Source organism: Equus caballus, chromosome 8 (assembly GCF_041296265.1).
Source record: "Equus caballus isolate H_3958 breed thoroughbred chromosome 8, TB-T2T, whole genome shotgun sequence".
Classification (NCBI taxonomy): Eukaryota; Metazoa; Chordata; class Mammalia; order Perissodactyla; family Equidae; genus Equus; species Equus caballus.
Genome location: NC_091691.1, coordinates 6,871,730 through 6,894,842, shown reverse-complemented (window position 1 = coordinate 6,894,842; position 23,113 = coordinate 6,871,730). Strand labels below are relative to the sequence as shown.

At 50.9% G+C, this 23,113-nt stretch overlaps 2 protein-coding genes across 6 annotated transcripts in view; one reads left to right on the top strand and one right to left on the bottom strand.

Moving 5' to 3' along the window:
- The window catches only part of LIMK2 (LIM domain kinase 2), a 54,945-nt gene extending 46,202 nt beyond the window's left edge, over positions 1-8,743 (top strand). For all 4 annotated transcript variants that reach the window (XM_023646837.2, XM_003365452.5, XM_001497153.6 and 1 more), the window contains 5 exons: positions 1,946-2,011; positions 2,922-3,096; positions 3,834-3,889; positions 4,947-5,104; positions 6,942-8,743. In XM_023646837.2, the coding sequence (XP_023502605.1) occupies positions 1,946-2,011; positions 2,922-3,096; positions 3,834-3,889; positions 4,947-5,104; positions 6,942-7,086 (600 nt within the window). In that variant the 3' untranslated portion in view covers positions 7,087-8,743. The remainder of the gene's footprint in view (positions 1-1,945; positions 2,012-2,921; positions 3,097-3,833; positions 3,890-4,946; positions 5,105-6,941) is intronic.
- A 2,298-nt stretch (positions 8,744-11,041) lies between these two features.
- Positions 11,042-21,252, bottom strand: PIK3IP1 (phosphoinositide-3-kinase interacting protein 1). Of its 2 annotated transcripts, none has more exons than XR_011441717.1 (6): positions 20,761-21,022; positions 19,677-19,793; positions 19,119-19,599; positions 18,343-18,537; positions 18,163-18,241; positions 11,042-11,708 (listed from the first exon to the last, which is right to left on the bottom strand). XR_011441717.1 is itself a non-coding variant. In XM_005612423.4 (6 exons), exons 1-6 carry the CDS (start codon positions 20,828-20,830, stop codon positions 11,504-11,506), a joined length of 786 nt encoding a protein of 261 aa, XP_005612480.3. In that variant the 5' UTR covers positions 20,831-21,252; the 3' UTR covers positions 11,042-11,503. The 2 variants fall into 2 exon arrangements, 1 of the variants encoding a protein (XP_005612480.3); XM_005612423.4 differs by having other exon boundaries at positions 19,480-19,599; positions 20,761-21,252.
- Positions 21,253-23,113: the final 1,861 nt, after the last annotated feature.

Below are 23,113 nucleotides of genomic sequence, written 5' to 3'. Positions count from 1 at the left end.
CAACGCTATCTCAACGAATTCTAAATCTTCAAGGGAAAACAAGATATGGGCAAGGCAAACTGGAGGAGCAAACTAGCACAAGGTGGCCTGCCCTTGCTGACGCAGAGGTGTCCAGCAAGCAGAATACCTCACCACCTAGGAAATCAGAGAAGAGGGAAGTGTGTTCTAGCTGAGCCCTGGAGGATGGTCAGAATTGGATAAAAGTTCCTCTTGGCAGAGAGGCCCCAAGGTTAGGGTGATGAAAGCAGCAAAGACTTGGGGGGAGAGAGGAGGAAATAGTTTATTTTGCCTGGGAAATAATGGTGCCAAACATAGCAATAATAACAGTGATAATTGCTGAGTGTTCTATATGCCAGGCACTGGGCCGAGCAACTTAACATGCACGTGCATATTTATTCCTTACTACCACCCTGGTTTCCAGATGAGAAGCTGAGACTAGAAAGGGACAGAGCTAGGCGCTTGGGCTAGTCAATTGACTTCCAACCCTGAGCTTTTAGTCACTGCTCTTTATGTGGGGTCCATGAAGACAGTATTCGTCTAGGGGTACCTTAAGGTCCCTGTGTTTCAAGCTAAGGAGTCTGGACTTTATTTAGGAAGCCAAAAAGATAGGTGTAAAATATTTTTAAGCAGGAAAATTTTGTGACTAGGCTGTGCTTTTTTCAAGATGAGTCTGGTGTCGTCAGGAGGTTAGGGTAAAGTTGGGAGAACTCAGGGCAGGGAGACGTGAGTAGGGGGCTAATGAAATATTTCAGGTTTCTGAATTAAGGTATGGCTGTGGAGACAGGAGACTGGGAGGCAAGATGGAGTTAGAATGGGGAGACTGGTGGGCAGTGAGAGAACAGAGGTAAGGGGAGGAGGAGTTGGGGGAGCTTGAGGTGCCTAGATCAATGGGGGTGTCATTTACCAGATGTTAGGGGGTGGCAGTGGTGGTCTAGAAACAGATTTGGGAAGAGCTAGGATAGGTGCCTGCTGAGGTTGATGTGTGGTTAGTGGGGGTCCGCATGTGAAGAGAAGATGGTTTTGAGAAGGGCTGGCATTGAGGAGGCTGGAAGGAAAACGCAGGCAGCCAGCAGTCTCGGGCAGGTAGCTTGGGAGAGGTGTGAGCCACCTTTGAGGAGGGGATAGGCAGCAGGTCACAAGCTACAGGTGATTCAGGTAGAGCTCCTTGGGTCTCTGAGCAGCTCCAGGAGCCTAGGGGATGGAAGCAGTGTTGCAGGGTGCTGGGGAGGGGGAGTGGCTCCCTCCACATTTGCTGGGGAAAGGAAGGGAAGGAAAAGCAAGTGGCTCCAGAGAGTGACAAGAGCCAGAGGCGGAGGCCTGGAGGGGGAAATAGCAAACAGAGACTTGTTCAGAAACATTTGGGTAGAAGAGGGAGAGATTAAAGTGTAGACAGAGAGCAAGGAGGGTGCCGAGTCTCAGGGGAGGGGAATATCAGGAATATAGAGCCAACCAGACAGGGAGAAGATCACTTCTTCCCCCATCACAGGCAGGAAGGACCCAGGGTGGCTGAATCTAGAGATTGGGGTGAAGGTGGGTGTGAGGGGGCCGGCAACAGTGCATCTGAGGGCACTCACTTCAGATGGCCTGGATCTAAGTAAAACAGGTAGAAGGTCTGGGGGCATGCAAGGGCCAGGGCCCAGTAGAGTTAGGAACTTTAGCAGAGAGCAGTGAGGGCTTAGAGCAGCCACTGGGTTAGGGTGAGTGAACAAAGGATGGGCAGGAGATGGCAGCAGGGAGAGAGAGGAAGCCCAGGTGGCCTTTGGTTTTCTTTCGGTGTTGGGACAAGGGAGTAACAGCAGGAGGGTCTGGGCTCTGGAGTCCAGGTTGGGTTCTGAAGCTGGGTGGGGATGGCCTGGGAGAAGAACGGGTTCCGTGGCCCCCAATTCCGGCATCAGCGTCTGGTTGATTTACTGGCCATCAGCCTCAGCGTGTACTTCTGTTCCAGGCCTATTTGCATTCCATGTGTATCATCCACCGGGATCTGAACTCACACAACTGCCTCATCAAACTGGTATGTCCCACGGCTATGGGTCTCCCCCTAGGGCCAGCCCTCCTGGCTTCCTTGTCACAAAGGAGACTGACTGTCTCCTCTTGCTTTAGACCAGAGGTGTCTCCTAGGGCTCCTATCCTGCCCTTCCTGCTGCCTTCGATGCCCTCCTCTCTCTTCCGGGGGTTCTCAGACACCTGCAGACACAGTTCCAAATCGTTTGGTTGAAAGGGACTTCAGAAGTTCCTTAACTGTATGTAGAGCCCTGTCACTTTTCCTGGTTTTGCCCCATGGTGGTCCTGCAAAGCAGCTCACTGCAGACCCCATGTTATAACTGTGGCACCAAAGCCTCAGCCTAAGGCCACAGAGCTAGTAAATTACAGTGACCGGTTTGGGGCCAGCACTCTCCCACTGGCCCATCAGCTCTGGTTGTTAGAGTTATTCCTCCTGTTGACTTGCCATCTGGCTTCCTGGGTGTCCACTAACTGGCCCTGGCTCTGCCCTCTGGACCGACACCAAATAATCTTAATCCCTTTTCCACATGACTGCTCTGTAGCTATTTGAAGAGCTTATCTCCCAAGTTCCCTCCCTGACTGCCTCCACCTTGTCCTTTTCTGTCTTATCCTGGTTCTAGCCATGGCCTTAAATCTTTTTGGGAAAAAAGCAGGATGGGGAAAAAAACAAAATAAAAGAAAGCCCCTGTCCTGCCTCTGAGTTCCACTCTCTAGGTCCCGGAGCCTTACCCCTCCAGGCTCTTCTACAAATACCCCCACATCTGGGGAATCGGCTGTGTGCACAAATGAGACTGTTAGAACCTTGGCCGCCAGAGAGCTCCAGCTCTGCCTCTCCTTGGCTACAGACCTTTCCTACCCTTCTCAATGGCTTCTCTTGGGAATGTCCCCACCAAGCCCTGACCTGGCCCTTGTCCTACCAGGACAAGACCGTGGTGGTGGCAGACTTTGGGCTGTCACGGCTCATAGTCGAGGAGAGGAAAAGGCCCCCAGTGGAGAAGGCCACCACCAAGAAACGTACCTTGCGCAAGAACGACCGTAAGAAGCGCTACACGGTGGTGGGAAACCCCTACTGGATGGCCCCTGAGATGCTGAACGGTGAGTTCTGATGCCCTGAGGGGACGTGCCGTGCCCCCAGAGGGGAGTGGGGGCCCACATCTCGCAGCAGAGCCCTGGGAGCTCCAAGGGAGGCCTGTGAAGTTTAAGGCCAGGTACCCAGAGCTGAGAGCTGGATCTTTTTTGTCCTTTGCCAGACCAGGCCTCATAAGCTCCTTCCTCCCTGAGCTGCGAGCTGGTCAGTGTCCCATCCAAGGCCTAGGGCGAGATCTGACTGTGGCTTTTGTGTCCCAAGGGTAGCTGAGAGCTCAGGCTATTTATTGCCCAAACTTGCAGCCTTTTCTTCTCTCTCCACGCTGAGAACTGATGTGTGGTGCCCCCTTGTGGATAATGCTAAAACCAGCCAGAGATGCTGGCTGGGGTTCTTGAAATGCACAGGGTTGTGAGGCCTCAGAAATGGAGGGGTTTTTGGAGTCTGAGGCCCAGAGAAGTTCAGTGGTTTGCCCAGGAGCATACAGCTAGCTAATGGCGGAGTCCACTTCTCTTCCATTTCATCCTGGGCAGTGTTGTTTGATAAGATCTCTCCAAGGCAGCCCACCCCAAGGGCTAAGGAGAGGTAATTTTCAGATGGCGCCTTTTCTGGGCAGCCTTTGGGGCATCCTCACAGAACATATTATATTCTAGCCCTGGTTCTTGGGTGTGGCCTGGCTTGACCCTAGACTTAGTACAGAGCAGTTAAGGGACCAAACCTAACAGCCTGCTGTCCTGTGTTCCCCAAGGAAAGAGCTACGATGAGACAGTGGATGTCTTCTCTTTTGGGATCGTTCTCTGCGAGGTGAGCTCCGGCGTGGAGGCCAGGCCTGAGGCAGCAGGCCTAACAGCTGTGTTCTGCCTCAGGACTGGGGCTTCTCCTCCTAAAGATGAGTAGCTTGCCATAGGATCAACACAAGGGTAGCGTTGTACAGTTTATCATACATCTCTTGACACGTGCGAGTCTCGTTGGTCCCCTGGGAAGGATTGGGCAGGTTTTTTCAGGTGAGGAAACTGAGGCTCAGAAAGGGCCAGTGGCCTGCTCTTAGTGACATGGCCAATAAGGCACAGGTGAGACTCGGAACTCCACCAGGAAAGGCACGAGGTTGTTCCTGTGGCTGTCTGTCTAGCACTGGGCCAGATGCAGCCTTTCCCTCTGTTCCCCTTCCACAAGCCCTAGTGGCGCCCCCACCTCCGCCTGACAAGTGGAAGCAGGCACTCCAGGAGGCCTGTCTAGCACAGTGCTAGGCGCTGTGGGGTACAGGATGAGTAGTCTCGGAGAGATTCCTGCCCTTAGGAGCTTCGCTCAGTCTTCTCTCGAAGCACTCACCCAACCACATGCATTCCAAGGCTACTGTAATTCCTACAAAGTGATGAGTGTAGAGGAGACAAGGGACAGTTGGAATAATGGAGGAAGTGTTTTTAAAATTTTTCTTTAATAGAGATCAACTGAGCATCTACTGTGTACAAAGCACTAGGCTGTCGCCAAAGGGCTTCAGACATGAATCAGACCCAGCACTTCACAGAGCCTGAACTCTGGCAGGGGACACAGACGCAAGGAAACACAGCAGGGCAGGGTGGGAAGTGTGGAAGCTGCCCCTCCAGATGCCAATTTGAGACATTGTGCTTCCGCCGCAGCGAGGCCTCCTCTAAACCCTCCTCGGTAACCAGACTCTCTCAGTCGAGAGACAAGTCTGGATCAGCAAGATTTGGAGAGATGGGGGTGGGGGCAGCTCTCTAACCTCAGTCTTTACCTCCCTCTTCTTCTCATCCTTCCTGTCCACACACCAACATCCCTCTTTCCTACCATGTGGCTGCACCCTCCATAATCCATTCCTGACCAGCCAACTTGTCATTTGCAGATCATTGGGCAGGTGTATGCAGATCCTGATTGCCTGCCCCGAACACTGGACTTTGGCCTCAACGTGAAGCTTTTCTGGGAGAAGTTTGTCCCCACAGACTGCCCCCCAGCCTTCTTCCCCCTGGCTGCCATCTGCTGCAAACTGGAGCCTGAGAGCAGGTTGGTACACCACCCCTTTCCCCCAGCTCACACAGCTCTGGGATACTGGCCCCAGCCTTCAGCCTTTCTGAGCTCTTCCCAGGCACGGGGCTGGCAAAAGCGTTGAGCTCAAAGAGGGGCTGTCAACCACTGAAGCCACCTGACAACTCTGACATGCCAGGTAGGGGAGGGAGATGAGGGCGTAGTAGCAAGTGACCTGGATATCACAGGCTGGATATAAACACAGCCATTAAAAAAATTTAACAGAAGAAAATTCACCCAAACTATACCATTCTAACAGAATAAATGTCTTCATGTTTCCATATTCCCCGTCCGTGTCCAAACACACATTTTTTATATCATTAAATAATCTCAAATAGAGAAAAGTTTTATATTTTGCCCTGCATTTTCCTTGTTGCTGCCCAATTTTCCTGTTTATCATTTTTGTTGACTACCTGAAATTTCAATTAAGAAGCTGTCTGAACATATAATATACATAATGTAGATGTTCAGGTTTTTCCAGTTTCTCTTTGCAGTTGATATTACTACAGTGGGCATCTTTATGCATTTAGTTAATTTTCTCCTTTAAAGAAATCTTTTAAAAATTACTTTTATTCTTCTCAGGTTATCACTTTCATTATTACCAAAGTTATCCTGGGTCTTTTCAAGTTTGTGCATCAGAAAACTAGAATCTTGTGCTTTTTCTCCTGCTATCAAAAATCATGTTTCTTTTAAAAAAACAAATTTAAGCGTTACCAAAATATATAGCACAGGATGTATATGTCTTCCATAATTTCCTAACCAATGCACCCTTCAGCACTCTCCTCACTCCTCAACTCCACCCCACCAAGAAAAGCAGTTGGCACATAGCCTTTATTTTAAAATGATTTCTGATGGTCCACTTCACAGCTGGGACTTGCTAGTGCGAGGCTCTAGATCTTGTTCCTTCATGGACCAAAGGACCACACTTCTTCAGTAACGCCAGATGAAGAGCACGAGGAGAAAACAAGAAGCTACACAATATTTGTTAGCTAATATCCCTTCTCAGTCACTCTCAATGTTTGTCTTTAATTCATTCAAAAAATACTTAGTGAGTGCTTACCATATGCTCGATACTGTTCTTAGCACCTGGGGTACAGCAGTGAACAACACAAAGGTGCCCGCCCTACTGGAACTCACATTTTAACGAAGAGAGATGATAAACAGTACGTATAATAAACTAAGTATTAGAAAGTGACGAGTGCTATGGAAAAACGAGTCAAGCTGAGTAAAGAGGATTGTGTAGGGTGCAAGTTGCAATTTTAAATATGGTGGTCAGAGTAGGTCTCACCGAGAAGGTGACAAGATACTTAAACAAAAACGTGGAGGAGGCAGAGGAGTAATTCTGAGATGCCTTAGGATTCCAGGGCAGCTGAGCTATTTCCACAGCACGAGGAGCCCAGTGTTTGCTTTCTCTGGGGAGAGCTGCTGAGTCTATGAAATGCCCCTTCCTGGGCAGATGCATTGATGTGGAAACAGTCTCAGGACTGGAAAGGATCTTTAAGGCACTTAGTCCAATCCCACCTTTGATGATTGCATTTTCTCCAAGACATGTGAGGGGCTTTTTTTCTCCTGGACTTTCTTTTTTGAAGCTACTCCCTGGAGTTAGGCCAGCCTTCTCACAGTGTTATCTCTAATCTTTGCAGCAGCAGTAACATTATATCATCCCCATTTCCCATGGAGGCACAACAAGGTTAAGGGGCTTGCCCGAGCCCATACAATTAGGATGTGGTTGAGCCACAGGCCTACCTGCCTTTCACACCACCCCATAGCCGTGCCCATATCTCACCTGCCCCTAACTCACCCCTTGTCTTTCCAGACCGGCGTTCTCAAAACTGGAGGACTCCTTTGAGGCCCTCTCCCTGTACCTTGGAGAGCTGGGCATCCCACTGCCTGCAGAGCTGGAGGAGCTGGACCACACTGTGAGCATGCAGTATGGCCTGACCCGGGACTCACCCCCCTAACCCCTGCCCAGCCCCCTGCAGGGGGGCGTTCTACAGCCAGCATTGCCCCCTCTGCGCCCCATTCCTGCTGTGGGCAGGGCCGTCCGGGCTTCCTGTGGATTGGCAGCTTGTTTAGAAGCAGAACAAGCCATCCCTACTACCTCCCCAGGAGGCGAGCGGGTGCAGCACCAGGGAAACACATCTCCACAGGTTTGGGGCCTGGCTACTGTCTGTAAATCCAACACTCGCCTGAAAGCTGTGAAGAAGAAAAAGCCTGGCCCTGGGCCAGGAGGAGTCTTACTTGTGACCACTCGGGAACTCCCTGGCAGTGGGATTCTGGGACGCTCTTGCTTACACTAATCAGCGTGATCTGGACCTGCTGGGCAGGATGCCAGGGCGAACCTGCCTGGGGCTCTGAAGTTTCTGGTCCAGCTGGGTACAGGAGGACTTCAAGTGAGACTGTGGACAAGAGAAAGCCTGGTGGCCAGGCGGCACTCCAAGGATGTGAAACGACAGTGGTGCTACGCCCCTTCCACTTCGTGTCCTGCCTTCCCTTGGGGCAGGGATTGAGGGAGTAGGTTTTGAAGAGTCTCTTAGTCAGTTTGTGGTGGAACTGACCAGGAGTCAGGGGAAGGGCTGGTTTCTGTTCACCTCCCAGGTGCAGGGGCCATATCAGTGTGAGGGGAAGCCTCCACCTCGTGTTCTGCTGGAGACTGACTGAGAACTTCTGGGCCTTCCTTTCTGCCTGCAACAAGCAGTCACCCACAAGTGCAGGAATGGCTGGGGGCGAGAAAGAAAGAGGGCCCTGACCTCTAGAGAGGCCATATCCTGGCTGCTGTCACTCATACCTGGTGGGCACCTCAGTCAGAAGCCCAAGACATTTTGCCTAGGGCTAGATGGGTTCTGGAGGACTGTGTGGCTTGTCACAGGCCCAGTGTATGAGGCGGGGGAGTGGCAATCTCAGCAATCTCTTAGCCTTGTCCTTGTGGCAGCCACTGCTCACCCTTCACCATGCTGGTCCAGGCAGCACCTTGGGCAGGAAGAGGTGGTGGCAGAGTCCTAAAGCTGAGATGCCGGGGAAGACAGCTCCCTGCGCTGGGCTCTCTGGCTTCTACCTCCCTTGTTGGCTGGTCCAGCTCACTAGCTCCTGGCTGCCACCTCCTGAGCCACAGCCATGGGCACTGAAGAGCCCTGGGGGCACCCTCCACCTTGGCTTCCAGAGCTCTAGGGACTGTTGAACACAACTAGATTTGCCTCTCCCTAAGTGTCTGTGAGCTTGCACCATATTTAACAAGTTGGGAATGGGTTTGGGATATTACTTTAATGTGTGGTGGTTGTTTGGAGGGGGTGAGGCGGGGCGGGGCGGGGGGAGTGATCCAAGAGAGTGGTTGCTGTTAATACTATCTTGTTATATCTGTTGGGTGATATGTGAAATACTGTACATAGACCTGATAAGTTGTGGGATTAGATGTCATCTCTGACCAGAGTTTACTTGCTGTATAGACCATACTTAGGTGTGGAGTGTGCAAGCTTGTATAGGGTTGAGCCCTGGGCTCCCAGCAGCAGCAAGGTCCGTATTGTGTGGCTGGTTGTGCCTCGGCTGTCCCCAGCAAACGTGGGAGTGGTGGGCCCACGCTGGGCCATTGAGCAGACCAAATAAATTAAGCAGTTAACTTAACTGATGATACTGAGAGTGAAAAAGTGACTTGGGGCCTGGCTCAGGGAAATCCGTGTGGAGGTTTTGCTGGCCTGTCTGCCAGGAAGTGCAAGGCCTCCCCTGCTCCCTTCTAGAGGAACACTGCTGGGCACTTTCAGGCCCAGGTCACACGACTCCCCACAGCAGGGAATTCTTATGCTCCCGAATCCTAATCCCCTCTCTTTATGTGGACACCAACCTGCTCCAGAGAACATGTACATCCCCCCTGAGGCAGCCCAGTCCTTGGAGAGGGCTGACTGACTCCCACCTGCTGGCCAAGTCATTCCTTCAGGGCCCTACACTCCCACCCTCTAATATACATACACTCCTATAGCCTGGATATCCTGGAGTCCTCTCCTCAGGGCCGGGTCCACCTTCATAATGGGAAGCAATGAATACAAATGACCACACCCCTTGTGTTTCCCCACAAGTGCTTGAGAGGAGACGACCTGTTTCTTCTTGCTTCTGTATATAGAGGATATTGTGGACGGATGACCCATGGGGCAGGATGATGCTATCTGGCTAGTGGGATTCTGGGCACAATATAAATCCACATACCCAAAAGTGGTTTCTCCCAAAGCTTGAGGAGTCCAACTTAAGGGCAGAATCTGGTTACTGGGAAACTGACGCTCCAGGGTGCTCCTTGCTTATAGAACTATAAAGCAATGTCTGGACATGGGCAGAGGTCACTCTGGGGATTCCTAGAGGCTGAAAACCTGTTGCTGAAACCCACTGGTAAAAGTCCAACAAACACTCCTATTGGTAGCTTCTTGAGCCCTAGGAGTCACCCCCACAGGGACCTTCCTCAGCCCAAGGACCCATCCCCCTCTGCACACCCATCCCTCCACTGGCTGCCGTAGCTCCATCACCCACCATCCCTGTCTCCAGCCCCTGCCAAGGGCTGCATGGATGTTCCTTTAACTACCTCCAGCTCTGAAAGAATGCTGACGTGGAGAGGATTTGCAGCGACCAATATCCCTTTGGGTTGCCCGCACACCCACCTTTCCTGCAGCTTCAGCCTGAAAGATTCCTGGTGATGACAGAACACAGAGGCGCAGTTACCAACCATTCAACTGTTGCCACCTCCCAGTTAGAGCTGCAGAGTGAATGAGAAAGCCAGAGCTCACCACACAGTGTTGACAAGGTAACTCAAGACTTCCCAACTTAGGAGAGAAGTGTCCTGGTACCCTACAAAAAATTGGCAATACGGAGTCTTTTTTTTTTTTAATTTATTTATATAAGTGAAATGGCAGAGCAATTTCCTGCACTTCATACACAGGTGTCAGAATGAGGTATATAAAACACGTATACAGAGAAATACTTTTATAAAAAAGTAGAAACCAGTAATACTCTCTTCTTCAGCATCACTAACACCAAGGGACCCCCTGAGGCCTAGGTCCCCTCAGCAGACGACTCCTAGGAACAGCCTACTGAAGAGAATGGGCCCTACCAACCCCCCTCTCCACGTGGGGCAGTGGAAGGGCTCTGGGAAGGAAGCTCTGTGGATAGAGTACTGCTAAGGCTTCCAAGTGTGACATCAGGGCTTGGAGGCCCTGCTGAGGCGCTGGCACAATCCAGCACAGTGCTGTGGAGAAATGTTCCTCCTCTTGGCTATGCCGGTAGCTTGCCCTGACCTTGGGGCGTCACTTCCCCCCTCTGGGCCACTTTGTCCAAAAGGCTTGAGGAACCCTAAGGTCCCTTCCAATGGTTCTATGATTGTTTTACAAGTTAGGGGTTGTGACCCCTAGCCCCACTGCCCCACAGGAAGGTGCTGGCCTGGAGGCCACAGGGCCACCTGCAAACTCATACCACAGCAGAGGCAAGCCTGAAGGACTTCATTACCTTGCCTCTGAGCATAGTTTCCAGGTCACCCTCTCAGAAGCAGCTCACAAGACCCCACAGTGTAATTCCCGTAGGTTAGCTGGCTGTTGTCTTACCCCTGCAAAATGAAGAGGTCACTGTCTACCCTGAGGGGAGAGAGACGAGGGCACCCCAGGTCCACCTCAGGTCCTGTGGCCTAAGGCAGTCATGGATCCTTCTCTACCCTCCTCCTAAGTGGAATGTTCAGTGCAATTCTTCCCTTCCTTTCCTCTCCAGACAGGAAGAGTCCCTGGGCCTGGGCCCAGGCCCGGCCCACGGTTGTCAAGGCACATCACTGCCAGCAAGCTGGAGCACACCCAGCAGCCCCCAGCCTAGATCCTGTTCTCAACCCACAGTTTTGACTTTTGTACAAACTCATTTCCGGTTCTCAGAGGTCAGTAGGGAGTTCCATCCCAAATATTTAAAAAACTAAATATATTTTTTAATGCTGCCTCTCGACCTGCTTGACCTGGACTATGAATAACAGTGTGTGCCCACAGAGAACAAACAGAAAGGCAGAGACTGAGGCCATCTTGGATAATAAAGCACAGAGGAGCTGGGGGAGCTCCCTGTCCATCCCTGGTTCAGTTCTGGGGCACGGGTGATGTTTGGAAACCTTTGTCAGCAGCACTGCTGTGGGGGCGGCCACTGTCTCCATCCACGGGCGAAATCCTGCTCCAAGGGATCGAGAAGGCGTATTGGTAGGACCCTACCCAGCTTCGCCCTCAGCCCACAGCGCCTCCTGCTTCTGTCTTAGGATTCACCAAAACAAAAAAGTGAGGGGAGGGTTTTAACCACAACAAAAGTGTAGACCTCCCAGCTGTAGGAGGGTAGGCCAAACTGCACCAGTGTCTGCATGGGCTCCTGCCCACTGTGAGGGGCTCAGGCCCCAGGAGTGCCTGCTTGGCCCATGAGGGGGGCACTGCCCTCCTGAAGGTCAACTGGAGTCTGGTTGGTGTGGACCACAACAGTCTTCTCATCCACGATCTCACAGGTGGGGTTGGTGAAGGCAGACAGGGGCAGGGTAATTCGCTGCATCTCCCTCTCACACACCTTCTGTTCATGCTGCTCTCTCAGGTCCTTCCCCCTGGAGAACAAAAGGGAAGCATTCAGGCTGTGCTTCTTGTGTGGCTTTGCTCATTAGACAGCATCTCTGAGGCCCGAGCAGGGGCAAGCCATGGTCACAGCAAATCAGTGGCTGATGTACTAGATTTGTACCCTGCCAGACTGCCTTAACTCAACAAAGAGCTCCCACACCTCTGGTCTCTGCTTCCTCATCTGTAAAATGGGGACGACAGTAGTATGAAACTCACACGGCTGCAATGGGGCTCACTGAAGACAGTGTAGAGAGGAAAGAGAGTCTTAAAGCAAGATGCAGTTTTGTTCTTTCAGCCCAGGGCTCCAAGAGACTCAGAGAACTATCCTGGCCCTAACCCATAAAGTCAGAAAACTGGTTTGACCATCTTGTTCTGAGACAGTCATCTTATCCTGAAGTCCCACAAGGTGTGAGCCCCGACTGGAATCAGGGACCATCCCCACCCAACGCAGGGGGCTAAAACGATTCTGATGGCTGCTCAGGTCAATGGGAAATGATGAGACAATGACGGTCAGACCCCTCAGAGTTTTCACAGGCCTTTGAATTCTCATGGTGCTCATGACTCAGTGAGGCCATCGTGTTGCCCTATTTTACTCAAGTGGAGTGCTCACTCCATGCTGAGAACTTTATGTACATTATCTGACTTCATTCTCAGCTGAACCCTAAGAATTAGATCTCATTCATTTTATAGATGAAGAAATAACCCAGAGAAGTTAAGGAACTCTCCAATGACATGGTAGGCTCAAATCCAAGTCTGCTGGACTCTGGCTGGTACTCAGAGAAGTTCTGATCTGATCAAGGTCACCCCAAAGAAATGGTGGGGCAGGGACTCAAACCCAGTCTTCTGGCTGCACATGTAGATCCCTTTCCACTGCACCAGGTCACCCCAATTGCAGGCCAAAGGGTTGGGTGAGTGCCCAGCACACTGTACACTAGAACCAGGACCTAGGTCAGCATCCTCTGAAGCCAGCAACTAGACACATGGACTCAGCTGTTGGAGGAAATCTTCCTGGAAGGAGCCCATCCCAAAGAGGCCTTGACGCAGGCAGCTGATGGATGACTTGGTGAAACAACACAGGCCTGCTTCAGACCTCCTCAGGGAGATGGCTGAGATCAGACAGATTACACATCCATCACAATGTCAGGTACAATGACCAGAGTTTCCAGAGACAACAATATTGAGAAAACAGCAGGGGCTGGAGGGGAAGGAGTTTGCACGGGTGCCTCAGAACTGTCTTTAAATCAACCACTTCTCTTTACTTCTGTTCCAGTATCAGCTCAGCCTTAGCTGTGTGACACTTGGCAAAACACTTAGCCTTGCTGAGCCTTGGTTTCCTCATCGCTGAAAGAGGGATAATATCTGCCTCAAAATAAGATAATGGGGGCCGGCCCGGTGGTGCAGTGGTTAAGTGCACACGTTCTGCTTTGGCGGCCTGGGGTTCACTGGTTCGGATCCCGGGTACAGACATGGCACCGCTTGTCAAGCCATGCTGTGGCAGGCGTCCCACATATAAAGTAGAGGAAGATGGGCATGGATTTTGGCTCAGGGCTAATCTTCCTCAAAAAATAAATAAGATAATGAATGTGAAAGCATTTTGAGAACAGTGAGACTGCTGTAAAACCCATAAGTGGTTATTATGATTTGCCCTGAGTATGACTTGACTCACCAAGCAATGTTATCTTAATTTGGCTTCCCAAGCAAACTCTCCTACTGGCCAGCTAAGGCAGGTATTGCTGATATGACCTGAGCAACTCCCCTCCTCTCTGGGCCTTAATTTCAACATCTGTAAAACAAGGAGTTGAACCTGATCATCTCTGCGGCCCCTAACATTCTGTAAGATCCCTTGCATGAGATGTTCTCTGATTCCCCGCTTGCCACTGTAAGGTCACAGAGGGCAAAGTCATGAGCTCATCTCCTTGAGTCACCTTGGGTGACTGAGTTTCTGAATGTGCAAGCCTCAGGCTCTTGCCCCATCCTTCTCCTTAGCCTCTGTACTGGACACCACCAACTCCCGCAGCAGAATAACTCCCAGAGCACCCAGAGGGGAAATGGAGGGACGTGGGGAGAAGGTCATCTGGACCAAGTGCATCCACACTCAGCTTGAGATTCACTTTACCGTTGGGCACTGCTCATCAGTTACAGTACTGCCACATGGAAGGAAACACCCACCTCCAAAATAAAACAAAAAGCCAGATTCTTCCAGGTTGCCCAGGTAGAGAGAAACTTGGAAGGTCTTGGTTTAATTTTATCAAGGGAGCCCCCAAGCCAGCAGAAGACCAAAAGGCACTTTACAAAAGATGTAGTTTGCAAGTGTGTTTGCTAAGGCCTGAATTTCACGATCTAAGGGGCTGGAGGAACAGGGAAAGTGGGAACTCATACTTCCTGAGTACCTACTAAGCTGCCAGGAAATGGCCTTCCCATTACCCAGGATGAGAAGAACTAATTGTGTACCTACTGGATGCCATGCACTTTATATGCATACCCTCTTCATTTAATATCCACACCAACTTTGCAACATAATGTCATCCTCATTTTATAGATAAAGAAACTGAGGCTTTAGAGACTGAGTCCAAAGCCCTGCTCTCCTCAGCTACCTCCTTTACCAGGCATCTGGCTGTGGCCAGCTGAGTTGTTGATAATGGCCAGGCTGCTTCATACACAAGTCTTTAGGGGGAAAAAAATCAATTGTATTGGGGCAGGGCAGGGCTGGAAGAACAGCCAAGGGTAAAGGAAGCGGGTGCTAGGACTCATCCGGATTACAGTCTCATCCATTTGGAAGCCTCAAAACACACCCAATCTCACGTGCCTCATGTTAATGGTGCCTATGAGTCCCAGAGACGCAGCGGCTGCCTCCAGCTCCCTCCAAGACCTGCGAGAGGCCACTAGGCCTGCTGCACTGACCATCATGCAGCTCAGCCCCTTCCCCCTGGGGAGGGGCAGGGGGGCAGCTGGGCGGTGGTCTGGCAGCCAAGAGAGAACAAAAGGCTTATTCACTGACTCAGCTCCTCTCCTAAGGGGGCGGGAGTGGTGTTGACTTACAGTTTTTCCCTTGCCTTTTTATCAGAAAATAGGCACTCCCTCAGGAGCTAGCACAGACATTGTGCTGAGGGTAGGGACAGGGAGCTGCCCAGTCACCGACTGGCCTTCTGAACCTCGTGGCCTAGACAACCAGGACGAAGACCAGCCAGGCTGAGCCCTCACTCACCCCCACCTGCCGCTCTTCCTCCCCAGAGAGGAAGCCTGGTGCCTGCCCGCCCTTCCCAGCCAGAAGAAAGCTCCATCCCATTAGCCTCATGGCCTTGGCAGAGTTCAAGGCTTGCAGTAAGTCTATCCCTGGCTGCTCCACGGCCAGAATCAGGAGCTGGGCTGGCCAGAGACAGCAGGTGTGGACGGAGCTGCTGCCTGCCTCTGACATCCTCTTCAGGGGTGATGGAGGCACTGCAGATCTCCTTCAGGCAACAGAGGTTTCGTCCAATTATTACTTAACTGAGCCACTGCTATTTTCCCAGTCAGAAGCAGTGCTGTGCCACACTGCTGCTCGGGGAAAGCTCCTCAGGGCAGCTAAGGTTATGAACACCAACTGGATGCCCAAACTACACCGTCTAATTTCATCCTCACAACAAACCTACATGCTCTCTATCAGGATCTCTGTTTCAGAGATGGGAAGGCAGACGCAGAGAGGTTAAATCATTTGTTCAAGGAAACAGACGAGCTGGGATTTGAACCCAGAATGCCTGCAGCCACCAGCAGGCAATATTGTCTTTTCAGGAAATATCAGAGCTGGGAGGATCATCATATCTAACTCCCTGCCCTTACGCTATTTTACAGATGAGGAAAACAGAGAAAGGAAATGATTTGTCCAGGGTTGTGCCCAGAATCGGTGCCAATTCCAAAACTAGATCCTGGTTCTTTTGACTTCTAAAGCCAGCTATTTTTTTGAAAGGTTCTATTTTTCCTACTATCCTTTGCAATTCAAAGCAAACTTGCATGAAGCTACTGGGCCTCACTGGACTTCTGGGAAATATTGATAATCCTTAGACACACCTTATTAGCTGTGTAGCTTGGACATGGCACTTAACTCCTGTAGGTCTCAGCTCCTCACTGTACAATGGTGTCAAAGTGTTCCTTCTAGTGTGGTCATGAGGCTTGGGCGAGATCATCAGGGAAATGCATTCAATAGGGCCTTACTTACTAAAAAAGCATGCAATAAATGTTTGCTGCTCTTGTGATTACTTTACCCAATTGGTGTTCTACTATTTACATTTAATACTTATGAAAATCTTGGGTAGATGGGTATGGATATGTGTGGAGGGGGGATATATCCCCATTTAAAAGACAACAAACCAAGGTTCAGAGGCTGGCAGAACCTACACTCAACAGCTCTTTCTAGACATTCTGTTCTCTGACTCTGGGGAGAGATGGCAGCTGAGAGCTTGTCTCTAGCTCACATGCGGTTTCCTGTTGTGCAGTCTGTTCTCAGAGCACTTTTGCTGAGGAACGGGGTGGTCCGGTGGTTGGTGACGGGGAGTCTGGTGACTGGGTGCCCTGCCCTGAGCTTACAGGAAAGTCAATTCTAGTCCTCAGGGCAGTCCCGTGACAACCTTAGAGGAGCAAATCTAGCAGAAAAAGGCCTGGCTTCTTCACTGGGCATGAGACCTGAGCTCAGAATTAACATTTAGTCAGTTCAAGCACCTGGAGGCCTGGAAACTGTCACAAGACTGGAGGAGAGCCAAACGCTATCCAGTGGCTGAGGAAGGAGGAAATATTTCAAGGGCTAAACTCAGCTAACATGGTTTGCTTCTGACTATGAAGTACAGGCCAGGACCACCACATCATTTCCTCTAACTCCTTAAAATGAACAAGCAGGTGTCCTGGACTTGCCATGTCAACTATCCCACTGGGGCAACAACCTCAGACAAGGAATCAGGAGACCTTATCAGGTCAATACTTCCCCTCTCTGAACCTCTGCTTCCTGCATCATAGGAAATCAGGGAAGGAACAGGGCTCGGAGAGCACTAGTACAGTACCCATATTTTACAGAAAGGAAAAACATTATTGCTTACTGACCACTTACTATGTGCTACACACTGAGTGAAGCAGTCACATGCTTTAGCTACAGCAATGCTCTGGAGTAGAAATAGAAGCAACCTGCCCAAGTCACACAGATAGCTAGTTAGTGGCAGGGTTAAGACTTGGCTCCACCAAATGCTAGGTATGTGACCTCCGGCAAGGCACATGTCCTCTCTTGCCTCAGTTTCCTAATCTGTAAACTGGGGATAATAATAGCATTTACCTCATAAGGGTGACTAGGAGAACTGAGTTAAAGCATGCAAATTGCTTGAAGCAGTGTCTGGCATGTGGTAAATGTTCGCTAGTGCTGTAATTATTATTACTCTTACCCAACACTTCCCCTTTCTCATCTGTAAAATAAGAAGGTTGACTACTTCACCTCTAAGCACACCCTCAGTTTATGCACACCCTCAGTTTATTTAATGCTGGGTGTTCCACTGGGAACGTGGGCTCAGACGTGGCCCTCACCACTGGAAAATGCAGGCCACCATGTCACTTCTTTTACAGGAAGCCTTTTCAGACCATAGAAAAGAAATATCACAGACACTCAGGGCTGGAAGAATGATTTTGCCTAAGAATGGCAAATAATTTTCCCAGAGTCAGCCAGTACTGTAAAAATGAACGTGACTCTGGCTTCTCGTCGTGCACCCATCACTGACTCTGACAGCCTTTTCCACACGGTATCCCAGAGGGCCTCTCAAAATAAGCATCCTTCCTCCTGCCGTCCCAACCACAGGGCACGTCCTTGAGCTTCCCAGGTAGCCTCTTTGGCTTTCTCACATGTGGCAAACAGGCTCTCTGTCCTCCAACTCACTTTTTCGCTCCTGTCCTAGAGGAGATTCCACTGCCTATGGCTCAGGAAATTCAAAGCTGCAAAAAGAGTGGCTGGTAACCTTTTCTAGTAGCAGAATTTTGTAATTCACAGAAAGAAGTCAGCCTCTGGGTCCCCTGCAATGAGTGCCCAGCTTGATTTCTGCAGTGCCACTCACTTCCATGCCAGACACAGTCGATTAGACAGCAGGGAATTTGGTTTACAAAAGAGCTGGGTTTGAATCCAGGTTCTGTCATTCCCAGGCAGTGCGACCTTGGGCAAATCGCTTCACCTCTCTGATAAAGGTTTCCTCATCTGTGAAATGGGGAACAAGAACCCCTACCTCACAAGACTTTTGGGTTAGGAGTGAAGGCACCAAAGGAAAGGGTGTGTCCAAGGTCACCTAGTAAAGGCTAGAAACCAAGTCTCTACATTTTGAGCTGACTTTTCTCTTTCAACACCTCACTTCCTTTTTTGGGGGTAAGAATGCCACAAAGGAGTCTGATTTGACTGTGTACCTTCCTCCCCTCCTCTAAAGAGAGCACAAAAGAGAAGCTACTGACCTCTTGTAGGTGTAGCCCAAGACAATGCCAGCTCCAATGATAATGATAATCACCATCATGGCAACGCCCAGCACATAGCCTGCCAAGGACAGGATACAGGTTCCATTAGCCTCACCCCAGACAATCAGCAAATGACATTGCTTGACGAATCCCACAAGGACAGGGGTGGGGCAGACATACCCAGGGTTCCTAGGTCCTTTTTCTCCTTGGAGTTCACCCGCACCCGCTGGCTGATCCCAATCACTGGCTGCACGGCCGCCGCCTCACTCTGGGCAGGCAGGGCGTTGGCAGGAGCGAACACCTCATCTTCGCCTGGCACTTCAGATGCCTCCTCCGTTTCTGCTGTGGAGGCTGGCAAGGCCTGGGAAGCGGTCTCTGGAGGTGAGGTGGGAAATAGCTCTCATCAGAGAGTGGCCTGAGGGAATTCCACAGCTGAACCTTGCCAGAGTGTTGAGGAAGATGAAGGATGTCCACCTTGGAATGCTCCCCACACACACACTGAAATCAAACCCTGCCCCAGGGACAAGACCAGGCCTGAGAGGGCTGCTCCATTGCTGGGACAAGGCAAATGTGAGGGCAACGCCATGAGAAAGGGCCTCTCCTGACTCCCTTGTCTTCATCTGTCTAAATCCTTGCCACCTTCCAAGGCCCAGCTCAGTCGCCATCTTCTCCAGAGGGTCCCTCTCTACGCCAGGAAGACAATCTATGACTCCTCTGAGCAGCTCACATTTATTGAGCCCGTGCTTTGTGCCAATCCCTATGTTATATGCTTTACACATCCCATTCAATCCTAGAGAATTGTCTTGCTGCCTCGGGAGCAACAAACCTGCGCTCTGGCGTCTAAGAAACTTGGATTGAAACCCGGACCCCGCCCCTGCCTTTGGTAGAGCGCGGAACTTCCCTAAGGCTCAGCTCCCCCAAACAGCTGCTTCCCAGGGAGGCTGTGAGCAGCGCACCTAGCACGCATTAGATCCTCCACAAACGGTCGGTAAAAGCTGAAGGGCTCGCTAACGGCCTCGGGCCCGGAGCGCGAGTCCCTGGTGCTCCCACACGCGGCGTGACGAGCCGGGAGCGCGCGGCCGAGGGGCGGGGCCTCGCTCCCACGGTTGTTTACGAGGCGCTCGGGGAGGATGAGCTCACTCCGAGCGGCGAAGCGGCCAATGGGCTTCGGGCCCCACGGCCTGGAGACAGCCTTGGCCAATCGGGCGGCGCGGGGGCGGGGCGGGGCAGGCCGGCGGCCGCACGTGCGCAGCGGGGGTAACGGCCACTCCCAGGCAGCGCCGGCCTCAGGGGGTCCCGGGGGTCCCGGGCGGGTACCTGGGCAGCGCAGGTCCTCGCAAGGCCGCTTCTTGGGAGCGCTGGCCTCGCCGCTGACGTAGCACCAGGGCCCGTCGGGGTCGTTGTCCGGGTTCCGGCAGTAGCTGTGGTTGCCGGCGCCTGGAGAGGAGAGAGGGCAAGATGGGCCGGGGCCGCGGCCGCCGCCCGCCCGCCCGCCGCCAGGGGCGGACACTCACCTGACCCAGGAATCAACGCCAGGCCGCTCTGCGCGTCCAGCCAGTTGAGGCAGCGGAGGCCCGGCGCGGGGGAGGGCTGGTCCGCCCGGTACAGGTGGCCGTGGTCCCAGAAGCAGCCTGTGGGGCAGACTGAGTGGCAGGCGGCGAACGAAGGCGCCACGCGCGGCGGGCAGGGGAGCCCCGGCCCACCCTGGCCGTGTCCCTGCCCGGCTAGGGCACCCGGGGCCCTACACTGTCCTCACGTGGAAAACCTCGCCTGCCTCGAAGGGTTGTTGTGAGCCCCATAAGAGAAAGCAGCCGCCGGTGCCTGGTCCCCAGTCAGCGCTCAGAGAACGTTAGCTTGTTTTTTTGTAAGCCAAAAAGTACTGCACAAGTGTCAGGGGTTGTTACTCTGGAACTCGTGGCCGCTTTGGAGGAAGGTGCGGGAGAGGCCTGGGTTCGGGTCCCTTTGTGGAGATGGTGGGAATTTGGAGTCAGTGGGCGGCCAGAACTGAAATTCATCCCCGTGTTGTGTGTAATTCCATGTTACATAAACTCTGGGGTTCCCCTCTCCCCGGATACGGCCACACTTCCGCAGGCAACACTCCTTCCCAAGAGACTTCTACAAAAACCTTGATTCAGTCAGGCACAAGAAAGCCTCAAACGGAGGGAAGCTGCTCTCATCGCTGCCTGGATGTGACTCCCAGCTCCCACTCCCCTCAGCAGGAGAAACCCAGGAAGAGGCTGGGGAAGGAGGGCCTGTGCCCTGGCCGCATGGGTGCAAAGCCTCTGAAAGGAACAGGACTTAGGTAGGGAGTAGGGGAGATGAACCCCCGAGCTCCATCCACTCATGAGCCACAGGCTAGCAAAAGGAAGGAGAAAGTGGCTACTTGCCTTTGTTTTTAATGACAAGGATGGAGCTGCAAGCCCCTGGCAGGGAAAGGAAGAAAAAATTTTAAAAAAAGCTTTCATGGGACAACAGAAACTGGCTAAAAGCTTCGCTTCCTGTCATCTTCCTGTCTATCCTGGCCATGCTTGGGAAATAGGGAGCTTTACCCTTTCTGCTTCATTAAGTTGCTGCAGAAAGGAAAGATTGTTATCTCACCTCCAGATCCATAGGCTTTTGCTAGGAGCATGTTGCTGATGAAGAATGTTTGCACCCAGGCCAACAGCATCCTCACCTCCTTCGTCTTGCAGGTGATCAATAAAGCGTCCAACCGGGGTCCCCTTGGCGGTGGCTCTGCCTCCCGGCCCCAGCCTTGCAGTCAGACCTGCCCTTGTTATGCTCTTCTGGTAAACAGCCTCTCTTTAGAACTGGGAGCTTCCCAGCTAGCTTGCTGCAGCGAGGTGTTTTTCAGCTGAAAGGCGCCCCCTGGGTCCTAAGCCTCCTATGCCATGCAAGATCACTAACCCTGAGCCAAGAGAGGAACTCAGCCAAGTGAAGAGAGGCAGAGAAGTTCAGGTTGTGCTTAGCAGCAGATCAGTTTGAGACCTGCACTGGCTGCATCCCCAGGGCTTTTCCTCTCTTCTGTTTCCATTTGTGTGAGTACAGAAAGAGTAATTTTGTCAAGAGGCAGCGTTGAGGGGAGGGAGTCTTGGAATTATACTGACTAAAGCAGAACAGTTTATAGAGGATGTACTAGCTAAAAAAGGAGGAGGGACTCAAGACCACATAGGAGGCACAAATAAGAGTATCCAGGTGGAAGTAATCTTTGTACTCATTCTCGAAAAAGGGCCTTTGTGGTTTATACATGTTTATGAACACCGACTTGATTTTTTTTTAAAACAGTGTAACTTTGCTAAGGTCAGATCAGTCACATTCGTTTTCTTATATTTGGGGTTTGGGGTGTCATACGTAATAAGAATACAGAAGGGGTCTCTTTAGTTGAAAACACATGTGCAAACATTGGGGCATTTGCTCAGCTATATTTTTTGATAATCTGTCCTTTCGACTAGCCCTGAATTCATATAGAGAACATTAAGTAAAATGTTTGCTGTTTTTCCCCCCACCCTGTGGGAAATCCATTTGCAGTGATTTATATCCATCATTAAACCTCACCACATCCATATGACTTAGGCCTTTTGGAGTTGGGCAGAAGGGCCCTCTTCCTGTTTGGCTGACAGTTCAAGTTCCCAGGCAGCCTCAGTAAACTGAAAGATAGAGCCGACTGATTCGCCAAGACTACCTTGTGACTCAGGCACGTCTCAAAATAGAAATGGGAGACTGTTTGGATCAGAGGACTTGGGTCTTGCAGGCAGTAATTTAGGGAGGAGAAGAAAAAAAAGTTTACTCAATAAGTTTCAAAAGTTTTATCAAGGAAGAAAGCTGATGTCAGTGCAACTAATCTGAAGTGAATTTCAATTCACTACCATCGGATGTCAGACATGGAAAGAACAGAGAGAAATTTAGTTCACTCTTTGGAGAAGTTTACTTACGGTATTTGATCCCTTCAGTCCATTTAATAAGACCTTTTGCTTTGTTTTTGCAGTCTCTCTCCTGTATCCCCAGACAAGCTCCTGATCCTCTGACACCTGATGTGGTCTACACTGGGAATCACACCACAGACTCTGTAAATTGACTCACACACACGTATCCACACAGATATGCCAAAATTGTAGAACTTAACAATTCCAACGTACTATTCAGGGGTCTTTTTAGCTCTTATTAATTTTACGAACTTTTTGAGAACCTACTACATGCTAGATATAGTTGTAGATACTGAGAATACATCTATAAACAAAATATTTGAAGTCTCTACCCTCATGGAGCTTATATTCTAGTTGGGAAAGACAAATTATATGATATAAAATGTCAGATGGTCTTACATGTTGTGAAAAAAAGCGAAACAGTGTAGGGAGAGAGAGCGTTGGGGTGGTATTTCACTTGCTAAAGAAAGCTTACGCTATTTTCAGGGAACCAGTAGAACATTTCTGTAGGCAAAGGCTGAAGAGGAAGAGTTCTTGGCACAATTTTCCTTGTGGGTCCTAAATATTCTTGCACCGCTGTAAGAGAGATGATGTGTATTTTGTTTCATTACATAAAATATATGGGCTTGGGGCCGGCCCCGTGGCCGAGTGGTTAAGTTCGCACGCACCACTTCGGCGGCTCAGGGTTTCACCGGTTTGGATCCTGGGCGCGGACCTAGTAGCCTCATCAAGCCATGCTGAGGCGCGTCCCATGTACCACAGCTAGAAGGACCCTCAGCTAAAATATATACAACTACGTACTGGGGGGCTTTGGGGAGAAGAAGGAAAAATAAAAAATCTTAAAAAAAAAATATATATATATATATATAGGCTTGAGAAAAGAGAGGGCAGTTTTTAATTTCAGAGTAGCAGGGGTTCTTATGGATTGACCCCTCAGTACCTAACCTATTGCCCTTGTATCCACTGAGTGCTCAATTAATGTCTGATGAAATGCTCCTCCTTAGACTCTGAGGGGCCACTTCTGCTGAATT